Source organism: Odocoileus virginianus, chromosome 8, assembly GCF_023699985.2.
Source record: "Odocoileus virginianus isolate 20LAN1187 ecotype Illinois chromosome 8, Ovbor_1.2, whole genome shotgun sequence".
In the NCBI taxonomy this organism is placed as follows: Eukaryota; Metazoa; Chordata; class Mammalia; order Artiodactyla; family Cervidae; genus Odocoileus; species Odocoileus virginianus.
The window spans coordinates 33,622,312-33,650,237 of NC_069681.1; the positions used below are offsets into that span (position 1 = coordinate 33,622,312).

At 41.9% G+C, this 27,926-nt stretch overlaps 1 protein-coding gene across 1 annotated transcript in view; it reads right to left on the reverse strand.

Annotated features, from left to right (window-relative positions):
• PCCA (propionyl-CoA carboxylase subunit alpha) overlaps positions 1 to 20,903 on the reverse strand; it is a 337,509-nt gene extending 316,606 nt beyond the window's left edge. Inside the window, exons 1-4 of the mRNA XM_020898588.2 lie at positions 20,772 to 20,903; positions 10,011 to 10,088; positions 6,815 to 6,862; positions 6,638 to 6,706 (exon numbers count right to left, since the gene is read on the reverse strand). Of these exons, the coding sequence (XP_020754247.1) occupies positions 6,638 to 6,706; positions 6,815 to 6,862; positions 10,011 to 10,088; positions 20,772 to 20,876 (300 nt within the window). The 5' untranslated portion in view covers positions 20,877 to 20,903. The remainder of the gene's footprint in view (positions 1 to 6,637; positions 6,707 to 6,814; positions 6,863 to 10,010; positions 10,089 to 20,771) is intronic.
• Positions 20,904 to 27,926: the final 7,023 nt, after the last annotated feature.

Below are 27,926 nucleotides of genomic sequence, written 5' to 3' on the forward strand. Positions count from 1 at the left end.
AAAAGTCTTCCCTAGAAAGAAACAAACTATAGACACTAACTCAAGAAGAAACAGGAAATCAAGAGACGGAATTAGTAATCAAAAAACTACTCACGGCGACTTCCCTGAGAGTCCAGTGGCTAAGACGCCATCCTCCCAATCAATGCAGGGCGCCCAGATTTGATCCCTGGTCACAGTACTAAATCCCACATGCCACAACTAAGTGTTTGCAAGCCGCAACGAAGGATCCCACATGCTACAATAAAGACTGACGATCCCGCGAGCTGCAACTAAGACTGCTGCGGGCAAGTAAATAAACTTTTCTTAATGTTAAAAAAAAAAAAAAACTTCCCACAGAGAAAAGCTCGGATCCAGATGGCTTCACTGGTGAATTCCACCAAACATTAAAGGAATAATTAATGAGAACTCATAAACTTCCAAAACAATGGAAGATGAGGAAACAGTCCCATAGTGTAACATGAAGCCAGAATAACTCTGATACCAAAACAAAGACATCAAATGAAAAGTTTAGACCAGTATCTCTCACAAATACAGATGAAAAATCCTCTACAAAACACCAGCAAACTGACTGCAGCAATATATACAAAGGACTATATACATTGTGGCCAAGTGTGATTTATCCCAGGAATGTAAGGCTAAACATCCAAAAATTAATTAATTAATGTAATATACCACGTCAATGGAATAAAGGATAAAAACCACATTATCATCTCGGTAGACACAGTGAACACATTTGACCAAAATCAAACACCTAATCATGATAAAAACTCAACAAACTAGCAACAGCAGGGCACTTCCTCAACCTAATAGTGGGATTTGATGAAAATCCCAGAGCCTAAATCAAACTTAGTTATGGAGTACTGAATGTTTTGTTCCTTACTTTAGGGGGAAAATAGAGTACCTGCTCTCACCACCACTTTTCAATAATTCTGAAAGTTAAAGCTAGGGAAATTAGGCAAGACTATAAAATAAAAAGCATCCAGTTAGAAAAGAAAGAAGTAAATCTCTCTATATATATACATGACAAAATCTTCTAAGATCTTCTAACCCTAAGAAATCTATTTTTTAACTATTAGAAATAATAAAGAAGTTTAGCAAGGTTGCAGGACCCAAATCACTATATGAAAATTAACTGTATTCCTATACACCTACAATTAAAACAAAAGCTGAAATTAAGAAATTGCAATTCTAGGGGCTTCCCTGACAGTCCAGTGGTTACAATACTGCACTTCCAATACGGGGGCCACAGGTTCAATCTAGGGAACTAAGATCCTGCAAGGCATGCAGTGCAATCAAAAAAAAAGAGAGAAAAGAAGAAGAAATTGCATTCTCATAGATCAGAAGTAATACTAAAATACTTAGGAATAAATACAGCAAAGTAAGTGAAAATCACTCTCTGAAAACTACAAAACTGTTGAAAGATTAAAGCAATGTAAGTAAGTGGAACAACATCAGATGGAATGTCCATGCTCACGTATAGGAGGACTTTAAAATGTTGAGATAAAGATACTTCCTCAAATTGATCTACAGATACCACACAATGCCTATCAAAATACCAGCAGGATAACAATGTTCCACTGGGACCATTTTCCACTCATAAACCATTCTCCACAAATCTTTTCAAAGAATAATAAGGGCCTGGAGAATGACACAGAAAAGACAATTCACGACTTGATAAGAGGCTTAACCCCTATTTTGCTCTCTCTGGTCCTGACCATTTCCCACTGGAGGAGTTTACACTGTTGTTGACTCTGGCCTCATCCCTGGATGCGGTTGCACTAATCTCACCAGTACTTACAAACTGTTCTCCTGGGTGATGCCTGACTCTGAGACTACTCTGGGTCAGTCTTCTCAAAGAAAGCAAGAGAATGTCCTCAACAGAGGAACAGGATAGCATACTATTTTAAGATAATCCAATAACAAGCAGACTAGATAGAAAAACCACAAACCCTTCCTGCTGCTGCTGCTGCTAAGTCACTTCAGTCATGTCCAACTCGGTGCGACCCCACAGACGTCAGCCTACCAGGCTGCCGTGTCCCTGGGATTCTCCAGGCAAGAACGCTGGAGTGGGTTGCCATTTCCTTCTCCAAAGCATGAAAGTGAAAAGTAAAAGTGAAGGCACCAGATGAGTCCGACTCTTTGCCACCCCACGGACGGCAGCCCACCAGGCTCCTCCATCCCTGGGGTTCTCCAGGCAAGAGTCCTGGAGTGGGCTGCCATTGCCTTCTCCAACAAACCCTCCCTAGAAGCATCTAAAAATTCTAGATTAAATATAACAAATTTCGTTTAAATGACCAGTCTGGCTTGTAAGAAACCACAAGCAATCTCTAGGGATCAAAAACAAAGCAGCAGCTAAACGTCAGACAGTATCCACTAGAGCCAACACCACTAATCTTGGAGAATGTAAGCAGGGATCTGGGTAACCTAGAGAATTTGAGTTTTAGCTCTCAGAGAAAGGAACCGTGTGTGAGCTGAAGATTTGAAGGAAAACTCCTACGTAAGGCCTCGCTGCTCAAAGACTGCGTCCTCAGTGAAGGGGGGCCAGGGGGTGGGGGAATGAATAAATAATCTCTTAAGTAGGGAGTAGACAAATACTTATCAGCTGTGCTTCAAGGTTAAGGAAAAAGTCTCCTCAGGAAATCAGAAATCATGAGCCTATGTAACAGAAGGAGGGATGTGGGAGAGTGTGTGTGTGTGTGTGTGCATGTCTGTGGTTTCATCTTGCTTTGCCCATCCTAATAATTCAGCAGCCTTCATGACAAGAAATGAATATAAAAATTAGTCAGTGACACCCTAAAGTGACTGGCAGAAGCCAGTAGAACCACCACCCAACAGGATTACATCTACAACCAGATGATTGTAGAGTCTGTTCTTGCAGAATTCAACATTAAAGATACCAAATATGGTATCACAAAACAAAATCTACATGCATGAGGAAATAATCCATTGACAGGAAGAGTGAGAAATAGAAATAGGTAAGCAGGAACTTGAAATAGTATGATAGAAACTTTAAAACTAAGTTAGGCTATAACTAAGACATGGAATGACTCAGATACGCAAGAAAAAAACACAAAACAAAAATCAAGCAGGGAATTCCCTGGTGGTCCAGTGGTTAGGCCATGAAGCATGTAAGATTCTTTCACTCCAAGTAATATTTAAAATGCTGACCTCTTGAAAATAAATACTGAAACATTTATAATACATCTGAATAGCATGCCTCATTCATAATATCAACATTGTAAAGCTGGTTAGATATGGTTAGATATGCTAACCTTTGTTAAAGTGTTAAAAAAGCAAAATATGCTGTTAGACGAATTCACTTCTTTGTCTTTCTCGAGGCTGAAGCAGAGACCAAGCAGCAGATGTGGCCCTATTGCTAAGGCTTAAATCAAGCTCTGAGCATTCTAACCATCATTATTATCATCCTGTTCTTACTTATAGTATCCTTCCAGAAACTGACCTACAGAAGGTCATATTAAGAGGAAGTTTTGACTTGAGCAGGCATTGCTTGCTTCCCATTGGGAAGCCTGGCAAGTCTTATTCTAAACTATGTATCATAATCTTTGGTTAAAAAAAAAAAGTAGCTAAAGAAGTTTTTAAAATATAAAAACTACCACCTCTGCTTCAGGAAGGATAAATGTCAAAGACTTAAAACTCACACCAACTCTTTTGAAAGCAGTTTTGCCAAAGTCTAGAAAGTGTCCACAAAGCTAGGAATGTATGAGTGAGCAAAGTACTCATGTTCTTTGAGGTAACAGCTTACACAAGCAGACTATTCTGGAACACCAATATTGAAATATAAATAAATAGGACAGAGTGAAAATATAAGTAATTTTGGACTATCCATGCCAACAGTCACCTCCAGGAGAACACAGCATAGATATCCTATGATATGAAAAAGAAAATTATTAGTGAAAGGTTGCTGTTAGGCTTGAAGTAAAAACAATGATTGGCCACAATTCAGACACTTTTCTCTCTCAGTTTATCCATGAATAAAAACATGGCCTGAGCTAGATACACTGAAAATAAAAACAAGATGAGAAAAGTGTCCCAATTAAAATTAAATTAAAAAACTTTTTAAACAAGAAGAATGAATTTTAAATCTACTACAAGCTTGAAGATAACACAAGCTTTTTTCTAGAGGAGTTTACTATTAGTAAATGCCTTAGTTTACCAATCAAGAATGACATTAAAGCAACAGTTTTCTCATTATTTCATGAATATATTGTAAAGATATGAACTAATGAAACTATCAGTTAAAACAAATTATTAGTAAAGAATCCAGAAATGAATAGTCAAAAAAAAAAAATCAAACAATATGTACGCAAAACAAGTTTTAATTGCTTGATTTAATTATTTTAAGCAAAAGATAAATATTTTAAATGCAGGGGCCAAAAAAGGAAGATAAGACAAAATGAAAGCTAATGGAAGGGATGGAATTCCAGTTGAAATATTTCAAATCCTGAAAGATGATGCTGTGAAAGTGCTGCACTCAATATGTCAGCAAATTTGGAAAACTCAGCAGTGGCCAAAGGACTGGAGAAGGTCAGTTTTCACTCCAATCCCAAAGAAAGGCAATGCCAAAGAATGCTCAAACTACCACACAATTCCACTCATCTCACATGCTCGTAAAGTAATGCTCAAAATTCTCCAAGCCAGGCTTCAGCAATACGTGAACCACGAACTTCCAGATGTTCAAGCTGGTTTTAGAAAAGGCAGAGGAACCAGAGATCAAATTGCCAACATCCACTGGATCATTGAAAAAGCAAGAGGGTTCCAGAAGAACATCTATTTCTGCTTTATTGATTATGCCAAAGCCTTTGTGTGGATCATAATAAACTGTGGGAAATTCTGAAAGAGATGGGAATACCAGACCACCTGACCTGCCTCTTGAGAAACCTGTATGCAGGTCAGGAAGCAACAGTTAGAACTGGACATGGAACAACAGACTGGTTCCAAACAGGAAAAGAAATACGTCAAGGCTGTGTATTTTCACCCTGCTTATTTAACTTATATGCAGAGTACATCATGAGAAATGCTGAGCTGGAAGAAGCATAAGCTGGAATCAAGATTGTCGGGAGAAATATCAATAACCTCAGATATGCAAATGATACCACCCTTACGGCAGAAAGTGAAGAAGAACTAAAGAGCCTCTTGATGAAAGCGAAAGAGGAGAGTGAAAAAGTTGGCTTAAAGCTCAACATTCAGAAAACTAAGATCACAGCATCCGGTCCCATCACTTCATGGTAAATAGATGGGAGAACAGTGGAAACAGCGGTTGGCTTAATTTTGGGGGGCTCCAAAATCACCACAGATGGTAACTGCAGCCATGAAATTAAAAGACGCTTACTCCTTGGAAGGAAAGTTATGACCAACCTAGACAGCATATTAAAACGCAGAGACATTACTTTGTCAACAAAGGTCCGTCCAGTCAAGGCTGTGGTTTTTCCAGTAGTCATGTATGGATGTGAGAGTTGGACTATAAAGAAAGCTGAGCACCAAAGAATTGATGCTTTTGAACTGTGGTGCTGAAGAAGACTCTTGAGAATCCCTTGGACTGCAAGGAGATCCGACCATCCATCCTAAAGGAGATCAGTCCTGGGTGTTCATTGGAAGGACTGATGTTGAAGCTGAAACTCCAATACTTTGGCCACCTGATGCGAAGAGCTGACTCATTTGAAAAGACCCTGATGCTGGGAAAGATTGAGGGCAGGAGGCGAAGGGGATGACAGAAGATGAGATGGTTGCATGGCATCACTGACTCAATGGACATGGGTTTGGGTAGACTCCGGGAGTTCGTGATGGACAGGGAGGCCTGGCATGCTATGGTTCATGGGGTCACAAAGAGTCAGACACAACTGAGCGACTGAACTGAACTTCTGAATAAAATTTTAAAGTCACAAAGACTGAAAACTCTTTGCATTAAATTACTATATGATAAAAGCTGACATTACCAATAGGTCCTGTTATCAAAAGTAGTGTGAAAGAGTGAAAAACAGTATCTTATCAAAGTACAACTATTTACATTTCATTCCATACAATTCCAATAATTTATATACTTTCCCCACGGGATTTTTTTCTACTCATTCGTAGTTTACTACTGCTACAAACGCCTGCTGTGATAAAAAACCTCTAATAAAATCAGTTACCATTCACCACTTTATGCTACACCTTCTTTTGCTCATGTCCAATCAGCATCAGTCTTCCATTCATTTATCAAGCTTCCAGCTGCACACGGCACAGCATTTAGGAAGCTCAGACAGTGTCCCTCCCCTCAGTGACACAGAGTTAGCCTGCGGGGAACTGTGCCCCCATAAGGCCGCACTATGTAAACATTTCATTGATAGCTAGCTCTTTTAACTTTCTCATGCTCTGCCTATATGTACCTGGTGACCAGAATCCCTCTACAAACTATTTATTCTAGTCTAGGCTTTTAAAGCCTCGAAAATAAAATAGTTACGACACATATTGAAGATATTATGATGCTTCCATTTTGCTTAATACAAGAGTAAGTAATAGGTATTTTTTAAATTGTGTACCTTTTCAGGCCAACAACAACAACAAAACCCTACATCTTTCACTTTTTTCTATTTGATCCAAAATAAGATCCTAACTCAAACAAAGCAAATATACTTACAGAACTAGCATCGACATCACTGTGGATGGCAACCGTCTTAATGCCCATCTTCTTGCAAGTTTTAATAACCTATATTAAAATACATTAATGTTATCTACAATAGTAATTCATGTTTAAAGGGATTTAATAGTAAAATTCACAGAGTAAAATGAAAAATAAGATTAAAATTCCACTCACCCGACATGCAATTTCTCCTCTATTAGCAATAAGAATTTTATCAAAAGTCTAAAGAGAGGGGAAAAAACACATAAAAAATGGTTAACTCTCACTATGAGACCAGAAAACATCAAGCTTTGTTCGCAGTTACCACTAGGCATGACCCTAACTGCGTTACTTCCTACATGGCATTAGATACTATGCACATGTTCACTTACAACCAGGCTGCTACTAAACTCATCTGGCAGGATCTGGCCTTATAATTACCCTGTTAAAAAAGTATCAATTGATATGGTTCAATAATTCATAAAGGAACTACATTGCTTGCCAAAAGAAAACCTTCAAATGAGATTTCTGAAAACTAAAACTTTAGTCAAAACTGCTTGAGAGTTTATTTGATTGTTCTCTCAATTTAGAGAAATTTTAAATGTTATGTTTCTCAAAGTCAAGTCTGATATAATTTATATTCCATCTCTTTGGGATTGGGGCATAGCATTAAGTGGTAGTTATGCTTTTACCCAAAGAGTTCCAGACCACACAGGTTATGCTATTTGAGTATAATGTTGAATTAATGCTATTGACTATAAATGTTGACTCAGTGGAAAAGACCCTGATGCTGGGAGGGATTGGGGGCAGGAAGAGAAGGGGACGACAGAGGATGAGATGGCTGAATGGCATCACCGACTCAATGGGCATGGGTTTGGGTAAATTCCAGGAGTTGGTGATGGACAGGGAGGCCTGGCGTGCTGCAATTCAGAGGGTTGCAAAGAGTCGGACACGACTGAGTGACTGAACTGAACTGACAGTGTCTTTATTCGATCCTTTGGGTAGCAAACCAGATTACAAAGCTAGGAGTGTGATTCTGTCTCACGGGGACAAATCTGTACCAGAATGACTTCGGCACTGGACACATTCCTACTCATCTCTATTCAGGGACTTCCGATGGTTATTTTATGTGCACCTTGACTGGGCCACAGGGTGTCCAGATGAAACATTTTTCCTGATGGTGTCTGTGATGGTGTTTCCAGATGAGACTAACGTGAATCAGTGGACTTGGTAAGGCAGACAGCCCTCCCCAGTGTGGCTGGGCACCATCCAGTCCACTGAGAGCCTGACAGACTAAAACATGGAGGAAGAGAGGACTAGTTCTGCCTGCCAGGTTGAGCTGGGACATTGGTCTTCTCCTACCCTTAGACCCGGGACTTACACCATCAGTGTTCCTGGTTCCCAGACCTTTGGACCTGGACTAGATTTACACACCAGCTTTCCAAGGTGTCCAGCTTGCAAACAGCAGACTGTGGTGGGACTTCTCAGCCTCCTTAATTATGTGTGTTGGTCGCTGCTCAGTTGTGTTGGACTCCCTGCGACCCCAGGGACTGTAGCCTGCCAGGCCCTTCTGTTCATGAGACTCTCCAGGCAAGAATACTGGAGTGAGGAGCCTTTCCCTTCTCCAGGGGATCTTTGCGACCCAGGGATTGAACCCAGGTCTCCTGCACTGCAGGCAGATTCTTTACCAGCTGAGCCACCAGGGAAACCCAGGAATTAGGTAAGCCAATTAAAAAAAAAAAAAAATTTCCATACATCTCTTATTGGTTCTGTTTCTCTGAAGAACCCTGACTGACAGAGGACTATTAATGGATTACCAACTAGTACACAAGTTCAATAAAGCTAATACCAATTAATCTTCCATACCTAAAATTTTAACTAAGTAAAAATGAATATGGTTCAGATCTTAGAAGGTAAAAACGAGGACACATAGTAGGGACACCCAGGACCTTGCTCCAAAGGCAACAATTACTCCTAGTTTCCTGAATATTCTTCCAGATAGGTTATGCATATAAAAGAATATACACACGAATAAATTTAAACCAACTTTTTTTTTTTGGCCACATGACGCAGTTTGTGGGAATCTTAGTTCCCTGACCAGGGATTGAATGAACCCTTGCCCTTGGCAGTCAGAAAGCAGAGTCTTAACCACTGGACCACCAGAGAGCTCCCTAACCCAACTTTAAACCTCCCGTCTGCATCAACAAGTACAGGTAAATGTCAAGTGCATTTGGTAACTTCAGTGTACAATACGGCACAATTACAACAAAGTGTGTTAAGTGCTGTGTTAAAAACAGCAAAAGGACACAGTGAATAGCATCTGTTAATAAGGCAGTGACACTGAAAGCAGATGGTAGCACTAAAAACTACAAGCAATTTCTAGGATAGCTCAAGCACAAAACATAGTATGGGGCTCTGTGGCAAATAAAGCTGGGGTAAAAATGCCCAGTTCAAAAAGGACTTATATGTCATTTAAAGACCTGGGACCAGGACTTCCCTAGTAGTCCAGTGGTTAAAATTCCGCACTTCCACTGCAGGAGGCACGGGTTCTATTCCTGGTCAGGGAACTAAGATCCCACAAGCCTCCCTGCATAGCCAAAAACAAAAAATAATAAAATAAAATATATGAAAGTTAATTTCACCTGTGTATTTTTAATGTGGATATTAGAAAATAAAAAATTATATATGTCCTGCAATTGTCTCCGCTTTACATTTCTATTGAGCTACAGTGAATATAGATCTTTTATTCTCCAAATTTCAAGATTCTTTTGAGTAGTTGTATACTTTGGATATTTAGAAGACCACTTCATTCTCAAATAATCATTCATATTAGCTCTACTTTAATGACATTCAATTTGAATCATCTCTTCTTAAGCAAAACGCTTCAGCCTCTTTGATGCCTTCATTGTCACCAAATCATGTTTTACCTCCAATCACCACTTCCAGTTCCTTTATCTCTCCATTACAGGCCTCAGATATTATCATATACCAAGATTTTAACTGGAATTCCCTTATCCCAAAATTTACAATACCCATAATTGCCTTCACTCAAAAATAGTTACAAATCTTAATGGAAAAAAAAATCAATTGTTTAATCAAAATCTCTCAACTGCCTAGGCTAAGAAAGAATGTATTAGTGATCCCGCTGAAAACAAGGGAAATACTTTGGAAATTTATTCAATTTGCGGTTTAAATACAAATACAGAATTAAAGCCTCAGGCTGTGGTCCACAATGAAAAAAGGAACAAACACTGAACACCTATAAAACCTATGATGTATAGCAATAAAAAATGACACAGCATCAATAAAACGTAACCTGCCCAGTGAACACAATGTGGAGACAACGGAAACATTTTAACTGAGCCATTAAAACTATTTTTGAAATACTTACTTTTTCATTGGAATCATATCCAGCTGAACAGAGAGCACGAGACACCACCAAGTGCCGTCTTGAATAATGTGGAACATACTACCACAAGAAAGAAAAGGGAAAAAAAAGTGAAATAAACGACAGATACTTGAATGAGCTTTAAAAATGTTTTTCAGGGTAATTCTTTCAGTATGCTTCTGGCTACAGTATTTCATCAATCAATATGTGTATTTCTAAGCCATATAACCTTAACTATAGAAGGTAAACCCCAACTAGACACATTCCCTGGGCACACATGAGAATCCAAAGACATCAAAACAATCTCCAGAAAAGTTAAGAGTCAATGAGTCAAGTAAAATCTGAAGGAAAGTCTTTCTGATCATGCACACAGATACAGCAGGATCAGAATGTCACATACCACACAGAACCTTATACAACATTAAACAAGCGTCTTGGCCTTCAAAGAGCTTCAATTTTAACAGGGCCCAGAAAATAACAAAAATATTTTTTATTTGCTAATGTCTGACACATGATTTCTTATTTTACTTATTCTGGTATAAATGTGGCTTGGCAGATAAAAATGAACAGGTAACACTAATAATCAAGTTCACTTTAATTCATTACCATAAATGTGTGTGGAAAAAAGTATATCTTAAGCCTTTAAAACATTAAGAAGAATCACTAATAAAGGTTATAGCAAAGGTTTAAGAAAATAATTTACCCTATAGTCACTGATGAAGGTAAACCAAGAAAAAAAAGGGATGAGGGTGGTGGCAAAAGGCAACAGGTACTACATCTCAGAATTTTCTAACAGTGTAACAACTCAAATAGGAAGCAAAAAATTTATGGCAACATTTTAAAATGTAAAAGATGAACACAGTTTTTTTTTAGAAGTATCAAGTGCCAAATTACATTATGCAGAAGTGAAAGTAACAAGAGACAAAAGATACACTTTACAAAGTAAAACCTAGTAAAACTTACCACACCAAGTAAAAAGGACTAGTGATGAATCATGAGCTGAAAATGGGAAAAAAAACTGACTTCACTACTGTCTCCCTTTCCCAGACCAAAATACTCTTATAGTTCTGCAAGCATCCCTGTGAATTCAAACTCCAATTTAGAAAACTAAGTCTCAAGAATTTTAATTTTTCAGAAATGTCAAGTCTAGGCTGCAGTGGTAAGAAAATTTAAACACAGATCTGGTAAAAGCATTATTAATTTTTTTTATTTTGAGATAATATAAATAGAGGCACTTCCACATTAATACTAAACATCTGTGCAAAGATGATTTGGCATTTAAAAAAAAAAAAATTTACCAAGGGGGTACACCATCACTTCTTTGTGATCAAAAAAAATTCAGTGTTCCACTGTTCTCAGCAGAACAGCTATAGTCTGGCAACTTTACTCTCACATCAGATTTAACAGGATAAAGGTAACACCTCCTCGCTTAGAAACCATATATTGTGTTTTATAGCTTAGCCAATGCAGAAGGCAAACTCAGAATAAAGAAAAGGTCTTCCCTGGTGGCTCAGTGGTAAAGAATTCGCCTGTCAGTGCAGGAGGCAGGTTCGATCCCTGGGTTGGAAAGAACATTTGGAGAAGAAAATGGCAAACCACTCTAGTATTCTTTCCTGGGAAATCCCGTGGACACAGGAGCCTGGTGGGCTACAGTCCGTGGGGTCACAAAAGAGTAGGACACAACTCAGCAACTAAACGACGACAAAGAAAAAAAGAAAAGCAAATGCTACCTGGGCATTTCTCACATTTAGTCTGCAGCAAGGCAGCACTAGACAGTAAAGAGCATACCAGCTTCCTAACAATTTTATAAAATGAAAAGTTTACAGTTTTACCAATTTCCCCTAATACCATAAGGCACATAACAGTCAGTTGTAGGAATGTGTCAAAATATCCTTTTACAAAAGTATATACAAGAAAGGATTTTACAAAAATCATACATGTGTCTTTAATTACTAACAAATAAAGGGCATAACTGATTCCTGATGGCAAAAGCCAAATGTGAGTCTTTCAGAGACAAAACACAATCTGGGGTAGACATTTTAGGTATTCTAATTAGCTTTGGGGAGAGTAAACAGTGATATTTATGTCTGGGGAAGGGAACACTTCCCAGCATATCGCCTGGAACAGAGCTCTTCGAGAAGAGATCAAAGAGCCTGAGTTCTAATCCTAGCTCAGTCTGACACTATTTCCAGGACTAGAGCAAACCACTTTAACTCCCCAGGTGTTTTTCTCAGGTGCTTGCGTGCTAAGTCACTTCAGTCATGCACTACGCTGTGCGACCCGACCCCATGGACTGTCACCCACCAGACTCCTCCGTCCATGGGATTCTCCAGTTAAGAATACTGGGGCGGGCAGCCATTCCCTCCTCCAGGGAATCTTCCCGACCCAGAGACTGAATGCACTCCAGCCAGATTCTTTATCATCTGAGTCACCAGGGAAGCCCAGCTTCCTCTAAAGTCCCTACTAACCTACACCACTGTCATTCAAAAAGCAAAATCTTACTACAGAGATTGTAACATGCATGAGCATCTGACAATCATGAAGAATATGCTGTTAACCCAAACTGAACGTGTGGTCCAAGAAGACAGGGACACGGATCTCACTGCCGGACTGCTCCAAGAGCAACAAACTCTGAGTTGTTTGGTAGAAATGGAGCTAATTTCACAGATTCGAATAAACATGACTGAAGCATTAAGTTTCTAGAATACCTTTGAGAATGAAAGCCTCAGGATTCTATCCCATCAGATGGGCTCATGAAAAAAATGGACTAAGCTAAACTTGGTCCTCCTAGGATAGCTTCTAACCCAGAAGGATCAGACATCTCCAAGTGGCCAAGCTTTGAGAGAGGTTTGGGTCAGCTGACTCAACGTAATCTACATTTACTCAGGAAACTGCCAATAACATAAAACTCAAATTTTAAAATGTCTACACCACACAGCTCTTGAAACTAAATCAGCTGTATTACAAATCGTTGCTGTTGGTCAGTTGCTAAGTCGTGTCCATCTCTTTGCAACTCCACAGGCTGCAGCCCGCCAGGCTTCCCTGTACTTCACTACCTCCCGGAGTGTGCTCAAACTCATGTCCACTATTACAAATTACACCTGGCCAAAATGTAGGAGACAAGCTATAGCAGCACACTTGATGGGTCAAATTGGGTTTGCTTGTTTGTTTCATCTTTTTATTGCTATTTTTAAATACTTGGTTCTGACGATTTGACAGACTATATTTTACCACCATTATAAAAAAAAGAAAGCATACAGCTTGTATACAAATGAATTTGTGATAACTGGACCCCAAAATTGAAAAACACAGGTGCCCCTAATTAGCCAAGTACCTGGAAGTAGAAATGATGCAACCAGTCAGAACCTTAGCAGCAGAACACAAAGACAGAGGAAAAGCAGGAGCTTAAGCATCCCCACATCAAACCCAAACTGGTTTGCAGTCAGTCCTACGCTGCTCTCTTGTGCTCCTGTTCACCCCTGGCAGAGCTTCAAGGAAGTTCAAAGTTATAATGTACACAAGTCAAAAATCAGATAATTTTGTAGAGCCACAACATAATTTTTTTCAAAAAATACAAGGAACGAGTTGGTAGAAATCTGCTAATTCGGATCTCTACATAGAATTTTTAATGTTTCTTATTTTTGTTAGGCATATAAAAAACAGGCTACAAGCCCAGTCCAGAAGTCTTTAAAAGTACGTCCTAGAATAAGAGTCCAAAGGAAAAATGTTAACCAAGTCTAGCTATAAAGACTATTTAGCCTATCACAGCCGAAAGGAGAAAGGTCAGTGTACAAAATAACTTCCAGAGAACACACTGCACTGCTTCTCTTCTGCAAGAATAAAGAATCTCTAGAGTTTCTACACTTCGATGAGAAGTGCCAGCTAACGAGGCAGCACGTGGGAAGTAGCGTGATCTTCGGAGTTCACCACAAAGGTGAAGACCCAGGTCAGCGCTCAGCTCTACTGCTTCACAAGTCCACAACACTGAGCAAATAATTTCTCTGGACCCCCGTTTTCATTTATAAAATGTACAACATGACACCTCCCTTGCTTTTCTGCAGACCTGTCTTTAAAAAACAAACAAAAAAAAAAAAAACCCCAAAACACACAAGCCTTTATAAACTGTAAAGCACCAAGGAAATGTGAGGTATTACCCAACAACTAAACCCAATTATGCAGCTGTAACTTTCTTTCTTAAAATTATCCCAGACCATTTGGGAGTTACCATTAGAGTAATAATGGAGTAATTAAGAGCCCTGATCTAGACTCAGATTCAGGGCCTGGTTGGGAAATTGGCTCAGCCATTTCTTCAAAACAAAGGAGCTTTTCTCATATATAAACTGGGCATAAAACCACCTATCTAGGACTTAACGCTGACATGAGGATTAAATAAGAATGTGTAAAATGCCTAGCACAATTTTGCGTCTGTTATAGTAAGAATTAAGTAACTGTTAACTAAAAAAAGGGTACAGCTTTCACACAAACTGTTCAGAGGCCTTCCGACCATCGCCAACAGGGAAACACCCTTTTCTAACCTAAGCCAGCACCTACTTTCACATTTTTCTGCTTGTGGCCTCAGGTGGCAGCCCAAACTCACAGATCCACTAAATTCAAGTTTAAAGCACAATTTAAAAACTAAACCCTACCAAATCCAGAACTCTTAACATAACCACAGGGGCATTCAAGTGAATAATACTAGAAGAACTCTACTGACAGGTTAACTCATTAGCAAAATGCATTCTACTTAGAAGAAGAAGCCATCCTCAAAACTGTGGGCTGATGGAGCAGTAAGATGAGCTTACCAAAGAAAACAAAACACTTGTTAGTGACTCATCTTCAAAATTGTCAGGAAAAGCTCTCCTCCCACATTTCATGACAAAGACTGGTAAGCATGAGCCAACTGCTTCTTTCAGTATTTTAAGAGATCCAGAATAACCAGGGAAAACGCCCTCTTTAAAACACCGCCAGAAGTTGGGCCTTTTCACCATGAAGTCAGGCCTTACCACTTAAGCATAGCTTTTCTTTCACTTACATTGACTATGTAGCCTTCAGGGCTTCACTAGCTATCCTAGTCGTCAGCTGTCTGCCAAGACTTTCTGTTGCAAGCTAGGTTGAATACGTAATATTTGAGAGAGATTATCAAATCTCAAGATTTACATCAACTATTTCTCAATTATTTCTCAATATTAGGGTTTCCCTGATAGTTCAGTTGGTAAAGAATCGGCCTGCAATGCAGGAAAACACAGGTTCAATTCCTGGGTCAGGAAGATCTGCTGGAGAAGGGACAGGCTGCCCACTCCAGTATTCTTGGGCTTCCCTTGTGGCTCAGCTGGTAAAGAATCTGCCTGCAACGCAGGAGACCTGGGTTCAATCCCTGGGTTGGGAAGATCCCATTGGAGAAGGGAAAGGCTACCCACTCCAGTGTTCTGGCCTGGAGAATTCCATGGACCATGGGTCTCAAAGAGTTGGACATGACTGAGAGAGTTTCACTTTCACTTCTCAATAAAACTGAGGGAGGGAAAAAAAAACCAGTCAGAGAGTCTCCAGCTCTGCCTCCACGGTAAGCTGGACGTGTGTGTATTGACCCTAAAGCCTCTTCATTCCAACACAGCCCCCACCAGGCCACCCCTCCCACCCCACCTGCAGCAGACGCTGCGGCAGTACATCCAGCACCCGTTTTCCAGGCAGCGAAGGCCCCCACTGGTGTGCTGACTACACGGCTCACACCCGCTCCCGGCTTTGCCCCTTCTGCCTCAACCAGACGAGTTCTCTCTCAAGCCTGGAGCGACATCCCTCCCAGGCCACAGCCGCTGAATTGACTATCATGGGGTTCAAAAAGCTGCCCCCACTTCACCCTCAAGGTGGGCTCAACTTATACTGCAACCTATGCTTTAGAGCTGGCTGTCCAGTACGGTAGCGCTAGCCACGGGCAGCTTCTGAGCACTTGGAATCTGCCAAATTCCTGTGTGTGCCAAGTGTAAAATACACCCCAGGTTTGAAGACTTCATACCAAAAACAAAACAGAAACCTTGTTAAAGTTTTAGATTCACATACTGAAATATTTTTAATATATTGGGTTAAGTTGTTGGTGTTGTTTAATCGACAGGTCGTGTCTCTTTGGCGACCCCCATGGACTGTAGCCCACCAGGCTCATCTGTCCATGGGATTCTCCAGGCAAGAATACTGGAGTGGGTTGCCATTCCCTTCTCCCGGGGATCTTCTGGATGTAGGGATTGAACCCGATTCTCCTGTATTGGCAGGCAGATTCTTTACCACTGAGCCACCAGGGAAGCCACTGGGTAAATGTAAATTTCACTGCTTTAAATTTTTTTTAATGTGAGTGCTAGAAAATGTTAAATTATACTTACAGCTCACATTGTACTTTTTATTGCACTAGAGCAGTGCTTCTCATACTTGACTATGCATCATTTTCAGCTGGAGGAGCTTATTACAACAGACTGCTGGCTCTAACCTCAGAGTTTCAAACTTGGCAGGTGAAGCTAGAAAATGTGCATTCCTAACAAGTACCCAGGTAATGTTGCTGTTGCTGCTGCTGGCTACAGAGTCCCCTGCTTTGAGAACCCCTGCTCCAGGGTTCCCCTGTGAGATGAGACTGGACCTAGTCTCCACCTGGATCCCCTTCCTTGCTTAGATTTTTTTTTAACCCCTGCTCTAGCCTGCTTTCTTTACTCTTCTCAACTACTACCACCTACACAAAATCCCTCTTCAGGCTCTGCTTCTGGGAAACCTAATCATCCCACTGGTACTGAATGGCTTTTTTTACATACTATAACTTTCACAGAGTGCTATATTAATAGCAATCAATGAGATGTGAGTTATCACTGCATCTTTGGTAAAAGAGTAACAAAGAAGTTTTTTTTTTTTTTTTTAACTGGATTGCTAGTTGCCCTTATATAATGAATTCTACACATTCAGTGCTAGGACAAGGTTTGTTTATCCTGATTAATGAATGTTCCTTACTATAGGGAAGCCTAAACACTTCCCTCTTTTCCATAACTGCTATGAAGCTCAAACTAGTTTTATTCCCCAAGATGTATTCATTTGACCTTTCACATCTTTTCTCTTCATCCCAAAAAGATGCCCCTCAGTCGTCAGCAGTCACGCCCACCGCCTCCCTCACCCCTCTTCCCAACCCTTGACCACTGGCCCACCTCTGCCTCTACAGCTCTGCCTGCCCCAGACATCTGGGGCTAACGGATCACACACGATGTGGCCCTTTGCGTCTACCTTTCAAAGGTCCTGACTCTTCTCTTTTCTGCTATCTCCCTTTGGTTACAGCAAGTACTATTGGTTCTAGTTCCAAAACAGATCCCAAGTCCAACCAGTTCTCACCAACGCCAGGGCTACCAGCAAATCAACATGACTCCTGGAACCCTGAGTCCAGATACCTAAAAGGAAACACTACCGTTCCCCAACCCCATAAAAACAAACAAACAAACAAAACCCTTTTCGTTCCCAAATTTCCTTTTTCAACCCTGTTCTCCCATTTACCCACTTTCTTAAAAACTGGAATCACTTATGTTTCTTCACTCAATCAAAATGTCACCATCTCTTCCCCTTATTTAGAAAAGGGGAGCCACTCCTCTGTTCTGAACCTCTTAAGAATAAAATCAAAAAAAAGTAGATGTATAAATACACGAATGTCCATAAACATTTTCTTTCATCAAAAACTGCTTTCTGGAAAAAAAAAAAAAAAAAAAACTGTTTTCTGTAATAATGTTAGAAGATTTTTTTCCCAAATGATTGTCAGAAATCTATCAGCAGGTGGAAAGATTTACCTCCAGGCAATGCTAAAGCATTCAGATTTGCTTAAACATTCTCTTCCATGACTAGAAAACAAAATCACAGACTTTAAGGAACCTAAAGCTTGAGCATTTGAACTTCATGAATGCACCATATAATGAGACCATGACTCAAACGAGAGACAAACTGGAAAGGCAAGGCTTTGGGAGCATACTATCCAAGGTTCAACATCTATCTCAGCCAGTTGTTTCCTTAAGCAAGTTACTTAACTGCTCTGAGCTTTTGCTTCCTCTTCTGTAAAGTTGGGAGTTTTTTTTTTTTTGCCTACTTATTACAAGGCTAAAAGGAAATGTGTGAAAATCATATATGACATAAAAAGTTCAATAAACTGCAGCAATTACCGCAAGTCCAACATCCTGGAGCCCCTGAAAAATGTAGACAGAAGGGGGAAAAAACTAGTTATTTAAACAGAATGTGTTTAAAAAGCCAAAACAAAATAAGACTAAAAGATGAACTCTATGGACAGAGGAACCTGAAGGACAGTCCAAAGAGTCAGACACAACTGAGGGAGTGCACAGGTGCGCACACGCACACACACACACCCTAAACACACACACACCCTAAACACACACACCCTACACACACACACACCCCTAAAAACAAACTGTTAACTGGTTAAAAGAATGGTTAGAACTCTCTAGACTAGTCTGCCTTCCAACCAACCAAACAATTTGCAAGGGTGGAGGGAGAAACGGGAGGAATAAAATCTTCAAAAGGCTCGGCTTCAAACAGACTCAGTGATGCATGTTTCAGGTCCACAGACAAGAAAGGCGGAGGGGAGCTAGGCAGCTCATGCTCCCTGCTCCCTCCCTCCTCCCACCTGGAGGAGAAACCCTTTACTGGCATAGAGGTAACTCCTCCTCCAGTCACTACCGCCACCCAGGCAGCACAGCTTCGTCAAACGCTGTGCTAAGAAAGCAGTAATAGACAAGATGCAGGCTCTGCCAACACGTTTAAAGGAAGAAACTCATAAAGAAAAATCAAAGTTTACATGTCAAACAATAAGTATACAGCAGTAAATAGCCTAACAAATTCCTTCTCTCTTAGCCTCTCCGCTCTAACATATGTCAGTGTAACAATCCCTCCCAACTTCAACATGCATGGCTTCCCATAAACCTGACAGCAGGGCCTACAGTAAGGCCTAGCATGGTCTGACTCCTACCTACCTCCTGGGCACCATCTAATCTCCATACCAGAGCCCCAGGGGGCTTTTCCAGTTCGTCTATCTTGGCATTCCCTCTGGCCCAGGCCTTTTGCATATGCTGCTGTCACATATAACACTTCTTCCTTCTCTTTTTGCCTAGGAAAAAAGTCACTATGTCCTTCAAAATTGTTCCAATTTTCACTTCCAAAGGAAAGTAATCCCCTAACCTTAAGCACGGTTTGAGCAAGTGACATAAAAATTTTCTTCATCTGTAAATGGCTGTTGTAAGGACTGAAAAAATTAATTCAAGCAGAATACCTACAAAGCCCATAATCTAGACTTGGTCAAATCCCTCCATTTTATTTTCTCAGATATAGCACCAAAGCCTCTTCCCTACTGGCATTTTACACTTGTCTCCTTAACAGACTAAAATTTCTAAAAGAGAAATTATATTCATTCTGTAGAGACAGAACACAGGATGTAGTCCAGAAAGATTTGTTAGGAAACAAAAAAATACCCGTAAGCAAGAATCTGAGAAGTGATTTGTGTAATATGCAAAACTTCAGCGGAGTGATTCCAAAGTCCACGCCTTTCCGTACTTTGTTGCCTCCTACATAAATACAGTAAGAGCTTTGCAACTGCAAATGAGGAGGCCAAAAGCAGGAGAAAACAATCAAGATTAAGAAACAAAGGTCTTAATTGTGCCTCTGCACAAAGAACTCCAGGGATTCTGAGTGTCAGCATTCTAAAGCTGACCCAAAGCTAAAGCGTGTGCAGACTTACTTTCACTTCCATGATCAGTTCCAGCTGCATTATTTCTCACCTGGGCCTGAGTTCTCTTGTTTTTAATAGAGTAGGATGGGCTAGATCATCTCTATACTGTCTTCCAATTCTAAGGTCCATGACAATAAATCAAGTTATGTACATACTTTGTTTTTAAAGGAAGAAAACAGGCAGTGTCCAGAGAAACACTTTAAATAATTTGTTCAAATGACTTGAACTCTATTAATAAAGTCAGTTAGGTAGTCTTCCTTTAGAAATTACAAGAGACTCCATTCTGAAAACAGAAAGTGTTATCACAAACACTCCAACGTGTAAGTCAGGGCTGCCACCATGAAACATGAGGAAACACAGCGCAGAGATGCTGAGAACAGGACAAACATCAGCCTAACCACTACAGTGAAAAAAAAAAAAAAAGACTCGCAAGATGTGTATACAGTATAATGTGATGTAATGCAATTAAAATAATTTCTCCATTCAAGTAAAAGTAGTAGCCCATCCTGACATGGTACTTTAAAAGGTGAGATAAACGCAAAACCTTAACTCTTAACTGAGCAGCAGTTTAGGGTCTCTTCAAGGGAGGAACGAGGCAGGAGAAAATGGTAACTATAGTTACCATTGTAAGGACCTTTACAAATGCACCCGAAAAGCTCAGGAGACGCCAAAACCGCACGGCCCAAGAACCGAAGGGCGCGAAGGGCCCGGAAATTACAGCGAGGTGGCTGTCAGTGGCTCCCGAGGAAGCAGAAAACTCAACGCCGGCGGGCTCTTTGGGCCGCCCTGCCCTCCCTGATCCCCGGAGACACAGCAGGGACCAGGGATGCCGGCTCTGACCCGCGCCTGGGCGAACTCCGCCCGGAGGAGGAGTTCGGGGGTGGTGGGGGAGCAGACTGGATCGCGGTGCTGCGAATCCCGGAGCCCTAGGTCCGCTCTCCGCAGCACCGGCCACCGCCAGTTGGTACGGGGCAGACAGCCCAGCGAAGCCCAGGCCCACGAGGAGTCCCGTCGCTCCTCACCTTCACGGTCCACAGCGCCACGCTCCGCATCAAAGGCTGCGACCACCGCTGTCCGCGCCGTCCCGCGGTGGCCAGCGCCGCCGCGCCGGTCCAGAGCCCCGCCATGGCCGCCCCTACAGACCACAGCTCGACTGACCTCTCACCCCGGCGAAGGGGGCGGAGAGGGGAGCGCCGCGGCTGCAGCCAATCACGAGCCGGGGATCCAAGGCCCCGGCCCCGAGGCGGGCAGGGGCGGGCCCCGGAGCCACTAGCCCAACCTCTGCAGGAGGCAGCAGGGCGGCTGGGCCCGCAGAGAAACTGACGCGGCCGCCGGCCCGCAGCCAGTGGTGGCTGCCAGCCCGACCTGATCCCGGGGATGAACCAAGCCTGGAGGACACGCGAGGATTCCGGCTGCCGCTGATCCGCGCCTGCTTAGGGTAAACCCCGACTGCACCAGCGTCCGCCTGGCAACCTGCACGCAGTCCTGCCAGCGATCGTCATTGAGTCACCTCCGCCCTTGACCACCCCTCGGCCTAGGGCCACGGTAATGTTTCGAATGCTCTGAGTTTTAGTTCAGTTCAGGTCAGTTCAGTAGTGTCCGACTCTCTGCGACCCCATGGACTGCAACACGCCAGGCCTCCCTGTCCATCACCAACTCCCAGAGTCTACTCAAACTCATGTCCATCTCATCCTCTGTCGTCCCCTTCTCCTCCTGCCTTCAATCTTTCCCAATATCAGGGTCTTTTCCAATGAGTCAGTTCTTCCCATCAGGTGGCCAAAGTATTGGAGTTTCAGCTTCAGGATCAGTCCTTCCGATGGCTATTCAGGACTAATCTCTTTTAGGATGGACTGGTTGGATCTCCTTGAGATCTCTCGACAGTCTTCTCCAACACCACAGTTCAAAAGCATCAGTTCTTCAGCGGTCAGCTTTCTTTATATTCCAGCTCTCACATCCAAACATGACTACTGGACAAACCACAGGTTTCACTAGTCAGACCTTTGTTGGCAAAGTAATGTCTCTGCTTTTTAATATGCTGTCTAAATTGGTCAATGGTTTTCTTCCAAGGAGCGAGCATGTTTTAATTTCAGTCACCATCCACAGTGATTTTGGAGCCCCAGAAAATAAAATCTGTCATGGTTTCCATCATCTCCCCATCTATTTGCCATGAAGTCATGGGACCAGATGCCATGATCTTAGTTTTCTGAATGTTGAGCTTTAAGCCAACTTTTTCACTCTCCTCTTTCACTTTCATCAAGAGGCTCTTTAGTTCTTCACTTTCTGCCATAAGGGTGGTGTCATCTGCATATCTGAGGTTACTGATATTTCTCCCGACAATCTTGATTCCAGCTTGTGCTTCATCCAGTCCAGCACTTCACATGATGCACTCTGCATATAAGTTAAATAAGCAGGATGACAATATATAGCCTTGACATATGCCTTCCCCGATTTGCAACCAGTCTGTGTTCCATGTCCAGTTCTAACTGTTGCTTCCTGACCTGCATACAGATTTCTCAAGAGGTGGGTCAGATGGTCTGGTACTCCCATCTCTTGAATAATTTTCCACAGTTTGTGGTGATCCACACAGTCAAAGGCTTTGGCATAGTCAATAAAACAGAAATAGATGTTTTTCTGGAACTCTCTTGCTTTTTCGATGATCCAGCGGATGTTGGTTATTTGATCTCTGCCTTTTCTAAAACCAGCTTGAACATCTGGAAGTTCATGATTCACGTATTGCTGAAGCCTGGCTTGGAGAATTTTGAGCATTACTGTACAAGCATGTGAGATGAGTGGAATTGTGCGGTAGTTTGAGCATTTTTTGGCATTGCCTTTCTTTGGGATTGGGATGAAAACTGACCTTCTCCAGTCCTTTGGCCACTGCTGAGTTTTCCAAATTTGCTGACATATTGAGTGAAGCACTTTCACAGCATCATCTTTTAGGATTTGAAATAGCTCAACTGGAATTCCATCATCTCCACTAGCTTTGTTTGTAGCAATGCTTCCTAAGGCCCACTTGACTTCACATACCGGATGTCTGGCTCTAGGTTAGTGATCACGCCATCATGATTGTCTGGGTCATGGAGATCTCTGGTTTTTTTTTTTTTTTTTTTTTCATTTATTTTTATTAGTTGGAGGCTAATTACTTTACAATATTGTAGTGGTTTTTGTCATACATTGACATGAATCAGCCATGGATTTACATGTATTCCCCATCCTGATCCCCTCTCTGACCTCCCTCTCTACCTGATCCCTCTGGGTCTTCCCAGTGCACCAGGCCCGAGCACTTGTCTCATGCATCCAACCTGGGCTGGTGATCTGTTTCACCATAGATAATATACATGTTTTGATGCTGTTCTCTTGAAACATCCCACCCTCGCCTTCTCCCACAGAGTCCAAAAGTCTGTTCTGTACATCTGTGTCTCTTTTTCTGTTTTGCATATAGGGTTATCATTACCATCTTTCTAAATTCCATATATATGTGTTAGTATGCCGTGATGTTCTTTATCTTTCTGGCTTACTTCACTCTCTATAATGGGCTCCAGTTTCATTCAGGAGATCTCTTTGGTATAGTTCTTCTGGGTGTTCTTGCCACCTCTTCTTAATATCTTCTGCTTCTGTTAGGTCCATACCATTTCTGTCCTTTATTGTGCCCATCTTTGCATGAAACCTTCCCTTGGTATCTCTAATTTTCTTTTTTTTTAAGTCACTAAGTCGTGTCTGACTCTTGAGACCCCATGGACTGTAGCCTGTCAGGCACCTTTGTCCATGGGATTCTCCAGGCAAGAATACTGGAGTGGGTTGCCATTTCCTTCTCCATCTAATTTTCTTGAAGAGATCTCTAGTCTTTTCCATTCTATTGTTTTCCTCTATTTCTTTGCATTGATCACTGAGGAAGGCTTTCTTATCTCTCCTTGCTATTCTTTGGCACTCTGCATTCAAATGAGTATATCTTTCCTTTTCTCCTTTGCCTTTCACTTCTGTTCTTTTCACAGCTATTGTTAAGGCCTCCTCAGACACCCATTTTGTCTTTCTGCATTTTTCTTGTGGATGGTCTTGATCCCTGCCTCTTGTATGGTGTCACGAACCTCCATCCATAGTTCTTCACTCTATCAGATCTAATCCCTTGAATCTATTTGTCACTTCCACTGTATAATCATAAGGGATTTAATTTAGGTCATACCAAATGGTCTAGTGGTTTTCCCTACTTTCTTCAGTTTAAGTCTGAATTTGGCAATAAGGTGTTCATGATCTGAGCCACAGTCACTCCCGGTCTTGTTTTTGCTGACTGTATAGAGCATCTCCATCTTTGGCTGCAAAAAATATAATCAATCTGATTTCAGTGTTGACCATCTGGTGATGTCCCTGTGTAGAGTCTTCTCTTGTGCTGTTGGAAGAGGGTGTTTGCTATGATCAGTGCATTCTCTTAGCAAAAGTCTATTAGCCTTTGCCCTGCTTCATTCTGTACTCCAAGGCCAAATTTTCCTGTTATTCCATGTGTCATCTGACTTCCTACTTTTGCATTCCAGTCCCCTATAATGAAAAGGACATCTTTTGGGGATGTTAATTCTAGAAGGTCTTATAGGTCTTCATAGAACCGTTCAACTTCAGCTTCTTCAGCATTACTGGTCAGGGCATAGACTTGAATTACTGTCATATTGAATGGTTCGCCTTGGAAATGAACAGAGATCATTCTGTCGTTTTTGAGACTATATCCAAGTAACGGCATTTCGGACTTTTTTGTTGACTATGATGGCTACTCCATTTCTTCTAAGGGATTCTTGCCCACAGTAGTAGATATAATGTTCATCTGAGTTAAATTCACCCATTCCAGTTCATTTTAGGTCGCTGATTCCTAGAATGTTGACATTCACTCTTCCCATCTTCTGTTTGACCATTTCCAATTTGCCTTGATTCATGAACCTAACATTCCAGGTTCCTATGCAATATTGCTCTTTACACCATCAGACTTTACTTCCATCACCAGTCACATCCACAACTGGCTGTTGTTTTTGCTTTGGCTTCGTCCCTTCATTCTTTCTGGAGTTATTTCTCCACTGATCTCCAATAGCATATTGGGGACCTACCGACCTGGGGAGTTTATCTTTCAGTGTCCAATCTCTTCACCGTTTCATTCTGTTCATGGGGTTCTCAAGGCAAGAATAAGTTACAGGACCAAACTATAAGAATACAATACAATACAAACAATAAGAATACAGGACCAAACTAAGGTCCTGTATGTTTGAAGGTGCATATTGCAAAGCACCAAACCAAGGTAAGTATTTGGACAAGTGCTATAACGTATGTAAAAAAATGCTCTAGGTCTAGAAATCAGAGATCCCAGCTCAAGCCCTAATTCTGCTGCAAATACTAACATATGTGTGTCCGAGGAATTACTCATAACCAGAGTCAACTGCTCTTGCTTGCAAGTGGGCACCCTTATTAACACAACTACTAAGGGCCAGACCTTGCTAGATGCCTCAAATTTTGTCTCGTTTAATCTTTACAAGAACCCTATTGGGCTACACAGTTCCCATTTTAAGAACCGAGTTTATAGAGAGAAAAAGTTACTTAACTAGTAAGTACTGAGACTATATACTATGGGCTTCCCTTGTGGCTCAGCTGGTAAAGAACCTGCCTGCAATGCGGGAGACCTGGGTTCGATCCCTGGGTTGGGAAGATCCCCTAGAGAAGGGAAAGGCTACCCATTCCAGTATTCTGGCCTGGAGAATTCCATGGACTGTATCATCTGTGGGGTCACAAAGAGTCAGACACAACTGAGCAGTTTTCACTTCCACTTTTCAGTGAAACTAGGGTTTGAATCCAGGTCTGACTATATTCAGGGATGGGACTTTTGTTTCATTAGGAGCATTTTCCAACATGCACAAAGGAAGAAAAGACCCCTATGGTCACCCAGGCACATGTGACACAGCTTCAACAAACCAACCTTCTGTCAGTCTTGTCTCACCTTTCCCCTCTGCCTATTTTGTGCTGGAGTATTATGAAGCAAACCTCAGACACCAGATCCTCTCACCCTACATATACATGTGCCAGTGTCAAGGGCTCCCTCATAACTATTTTGCTGCTCCTACAGCATCACTTTGACAGCCTTACAAAGCTGGGAATGACACAGAATGTCTTACAACATGGCAAGTGCCAAAAGGAATGCAAACAGTTTAAGGACAGCCAAGAGGTGACACTTAATGGAATTTTAAAATCCTAAGTAGGAACTGTCATGACTGTTGTCATGACACACAAAATAGAAAGTAGTATCAGTTTCACAGGATTTCTCACGTGGGTGTCTTAAGGCTGGACTCACTTCCTACCCAGGACCCTCCCCTTTTCGCACTTTGGATGGGTTCTCCCTGGACCCTATGTGTTTATCTCACAGACAGACACTAACTGTTCCGTGATTGCCATTCTCCACCCTCTCCTGTAGTAAGAGTGCCTGAGCTGCAGCTGAGCACGTGGCACCAGCTACAGGCTGCCCCGTCAGCCCTCTCTAACACAGTGTGGGCTTGTGACCGAGGTGGACCTGATGCAGGGGAAGAGCTGCGCCCTGAAGAGCAGACGTTACTTTGCTAACAAACATCCATCTAGTCAAAGCTGTGGTTTTTCCAGTAGTCATGTATGGATGTGAGAGTTGGACTATAAAGAAAGCTGAGCACCGAAGAATTGATGCTTTTGAACTGTGGTGTTGGAGAAGACTCTAGAGAATCTCTTGGACTGCAAGGAGATCCAACCAGTCCATCCTAAAGGAAATCAGTCCCTGAATATTCATTGGAAGGACTGACGCTGAAGCTGAAATGCCAATACTTTGGCCACCCGATGCAAAGAACTGACTCACTGGAAAAGACCCTGATGCTGGGCAAAACTGAAGGCAGGAGGAGGAGGGGACGACAGAGGATGAGATGTTTGGATGGCATCACTGACTCGATGGACATGAGTTTGAGTAAGCTCTGGGAGTTGGTGATGGACAGGAAAGCCTGGCGTGCTGCAGTCCATGGGGTCAGCAAGAGTCAGACACAACTGAGCAACTGAAATGAACTGAACTGAAAAGAGAAGAGTAGGGACATGCCTTCCATTTTCTCTTCCCTCCTTCCTGAAAGAAGACATCCTGGAGGTGCTGGAGCGGCCACCTTAACCCGTGAGATAGGAGAAGCCAAGGTCCCTGACACTGTGCAGCCATCTTATCAGTCTTCTACCGCTTAATGCATGGACTCTTATGTGACAGAGAAATGAACTTTTATCTTGCTTAAATCATTGCTATTTCTATCTTTACTACAGCAACCAAAACTGTACCCTCACCAACTCATAAGGGAAATGTTGAAAAGTGAAACCTGATATATATGGTGATAACTCAGTGGTGACCACCCCAATATAGCAAACAAAAAGGTAAATACTCATGACCCCTTATGCCATGGTCTTTCAGTCTTGAATAATATTCTTGTCACCTCCTTTGATACAGTCTGTATGTCTACTACAGTGTTTTCCAAGGAGTATATTTGGCATCTTTGAGCTGAATAGCTCTACCTTCTCTGAGCTATGCCATGCATTCTGGGATATTTACATCTCCAAAACCCAGTTCCTGTTACCGCGGTCTGAAAATAGTTGTTTCATACATATATTTGGTCCAACTTTCTATTTATCTCTAGTGGTGAAGTGAAAGTGTTAGTCACTCAGTCGTGTCCGACTCTGTGACCCCATGGACGGTAGCCCACCAGGTTCCTCTGTCCATGAAATTCTCCAGGCAAGAATACTGGCGGGGGTTGCCATTCCTTCTCCAGGTGATCTTTCCAACCCAGGAGTCAAACACAGGTCTCCTCCACTGCAGGCAGACTCTGTATCGTCTGAGTCACCAGGGAAGCCCTACTAATACTAGGGAAGTTCCAGTTACCCCAACTGCAATCAGTCTGGAACCACTTACTCTGCCTGTGCCAGAAACAATAAATCCCTCAGAATCTGGAAAGCATTTTACATCATCCTCTAGCTTCCAGAGCTGCTCTGGAGACGTCAGATGCCAAGCTTTGCTGTGATGCCTTGTATCTTATTACAAGACACAGCCCTACTGTTGTGTGGTGGGTGTGGAGCTGAGGAAAGCTGGGGTGTAAATCAGAGAGAGATGAGCAGCCACATGGGCAACAAATGGTATGAATCATTCCAAAGTTGTACACCCTCAA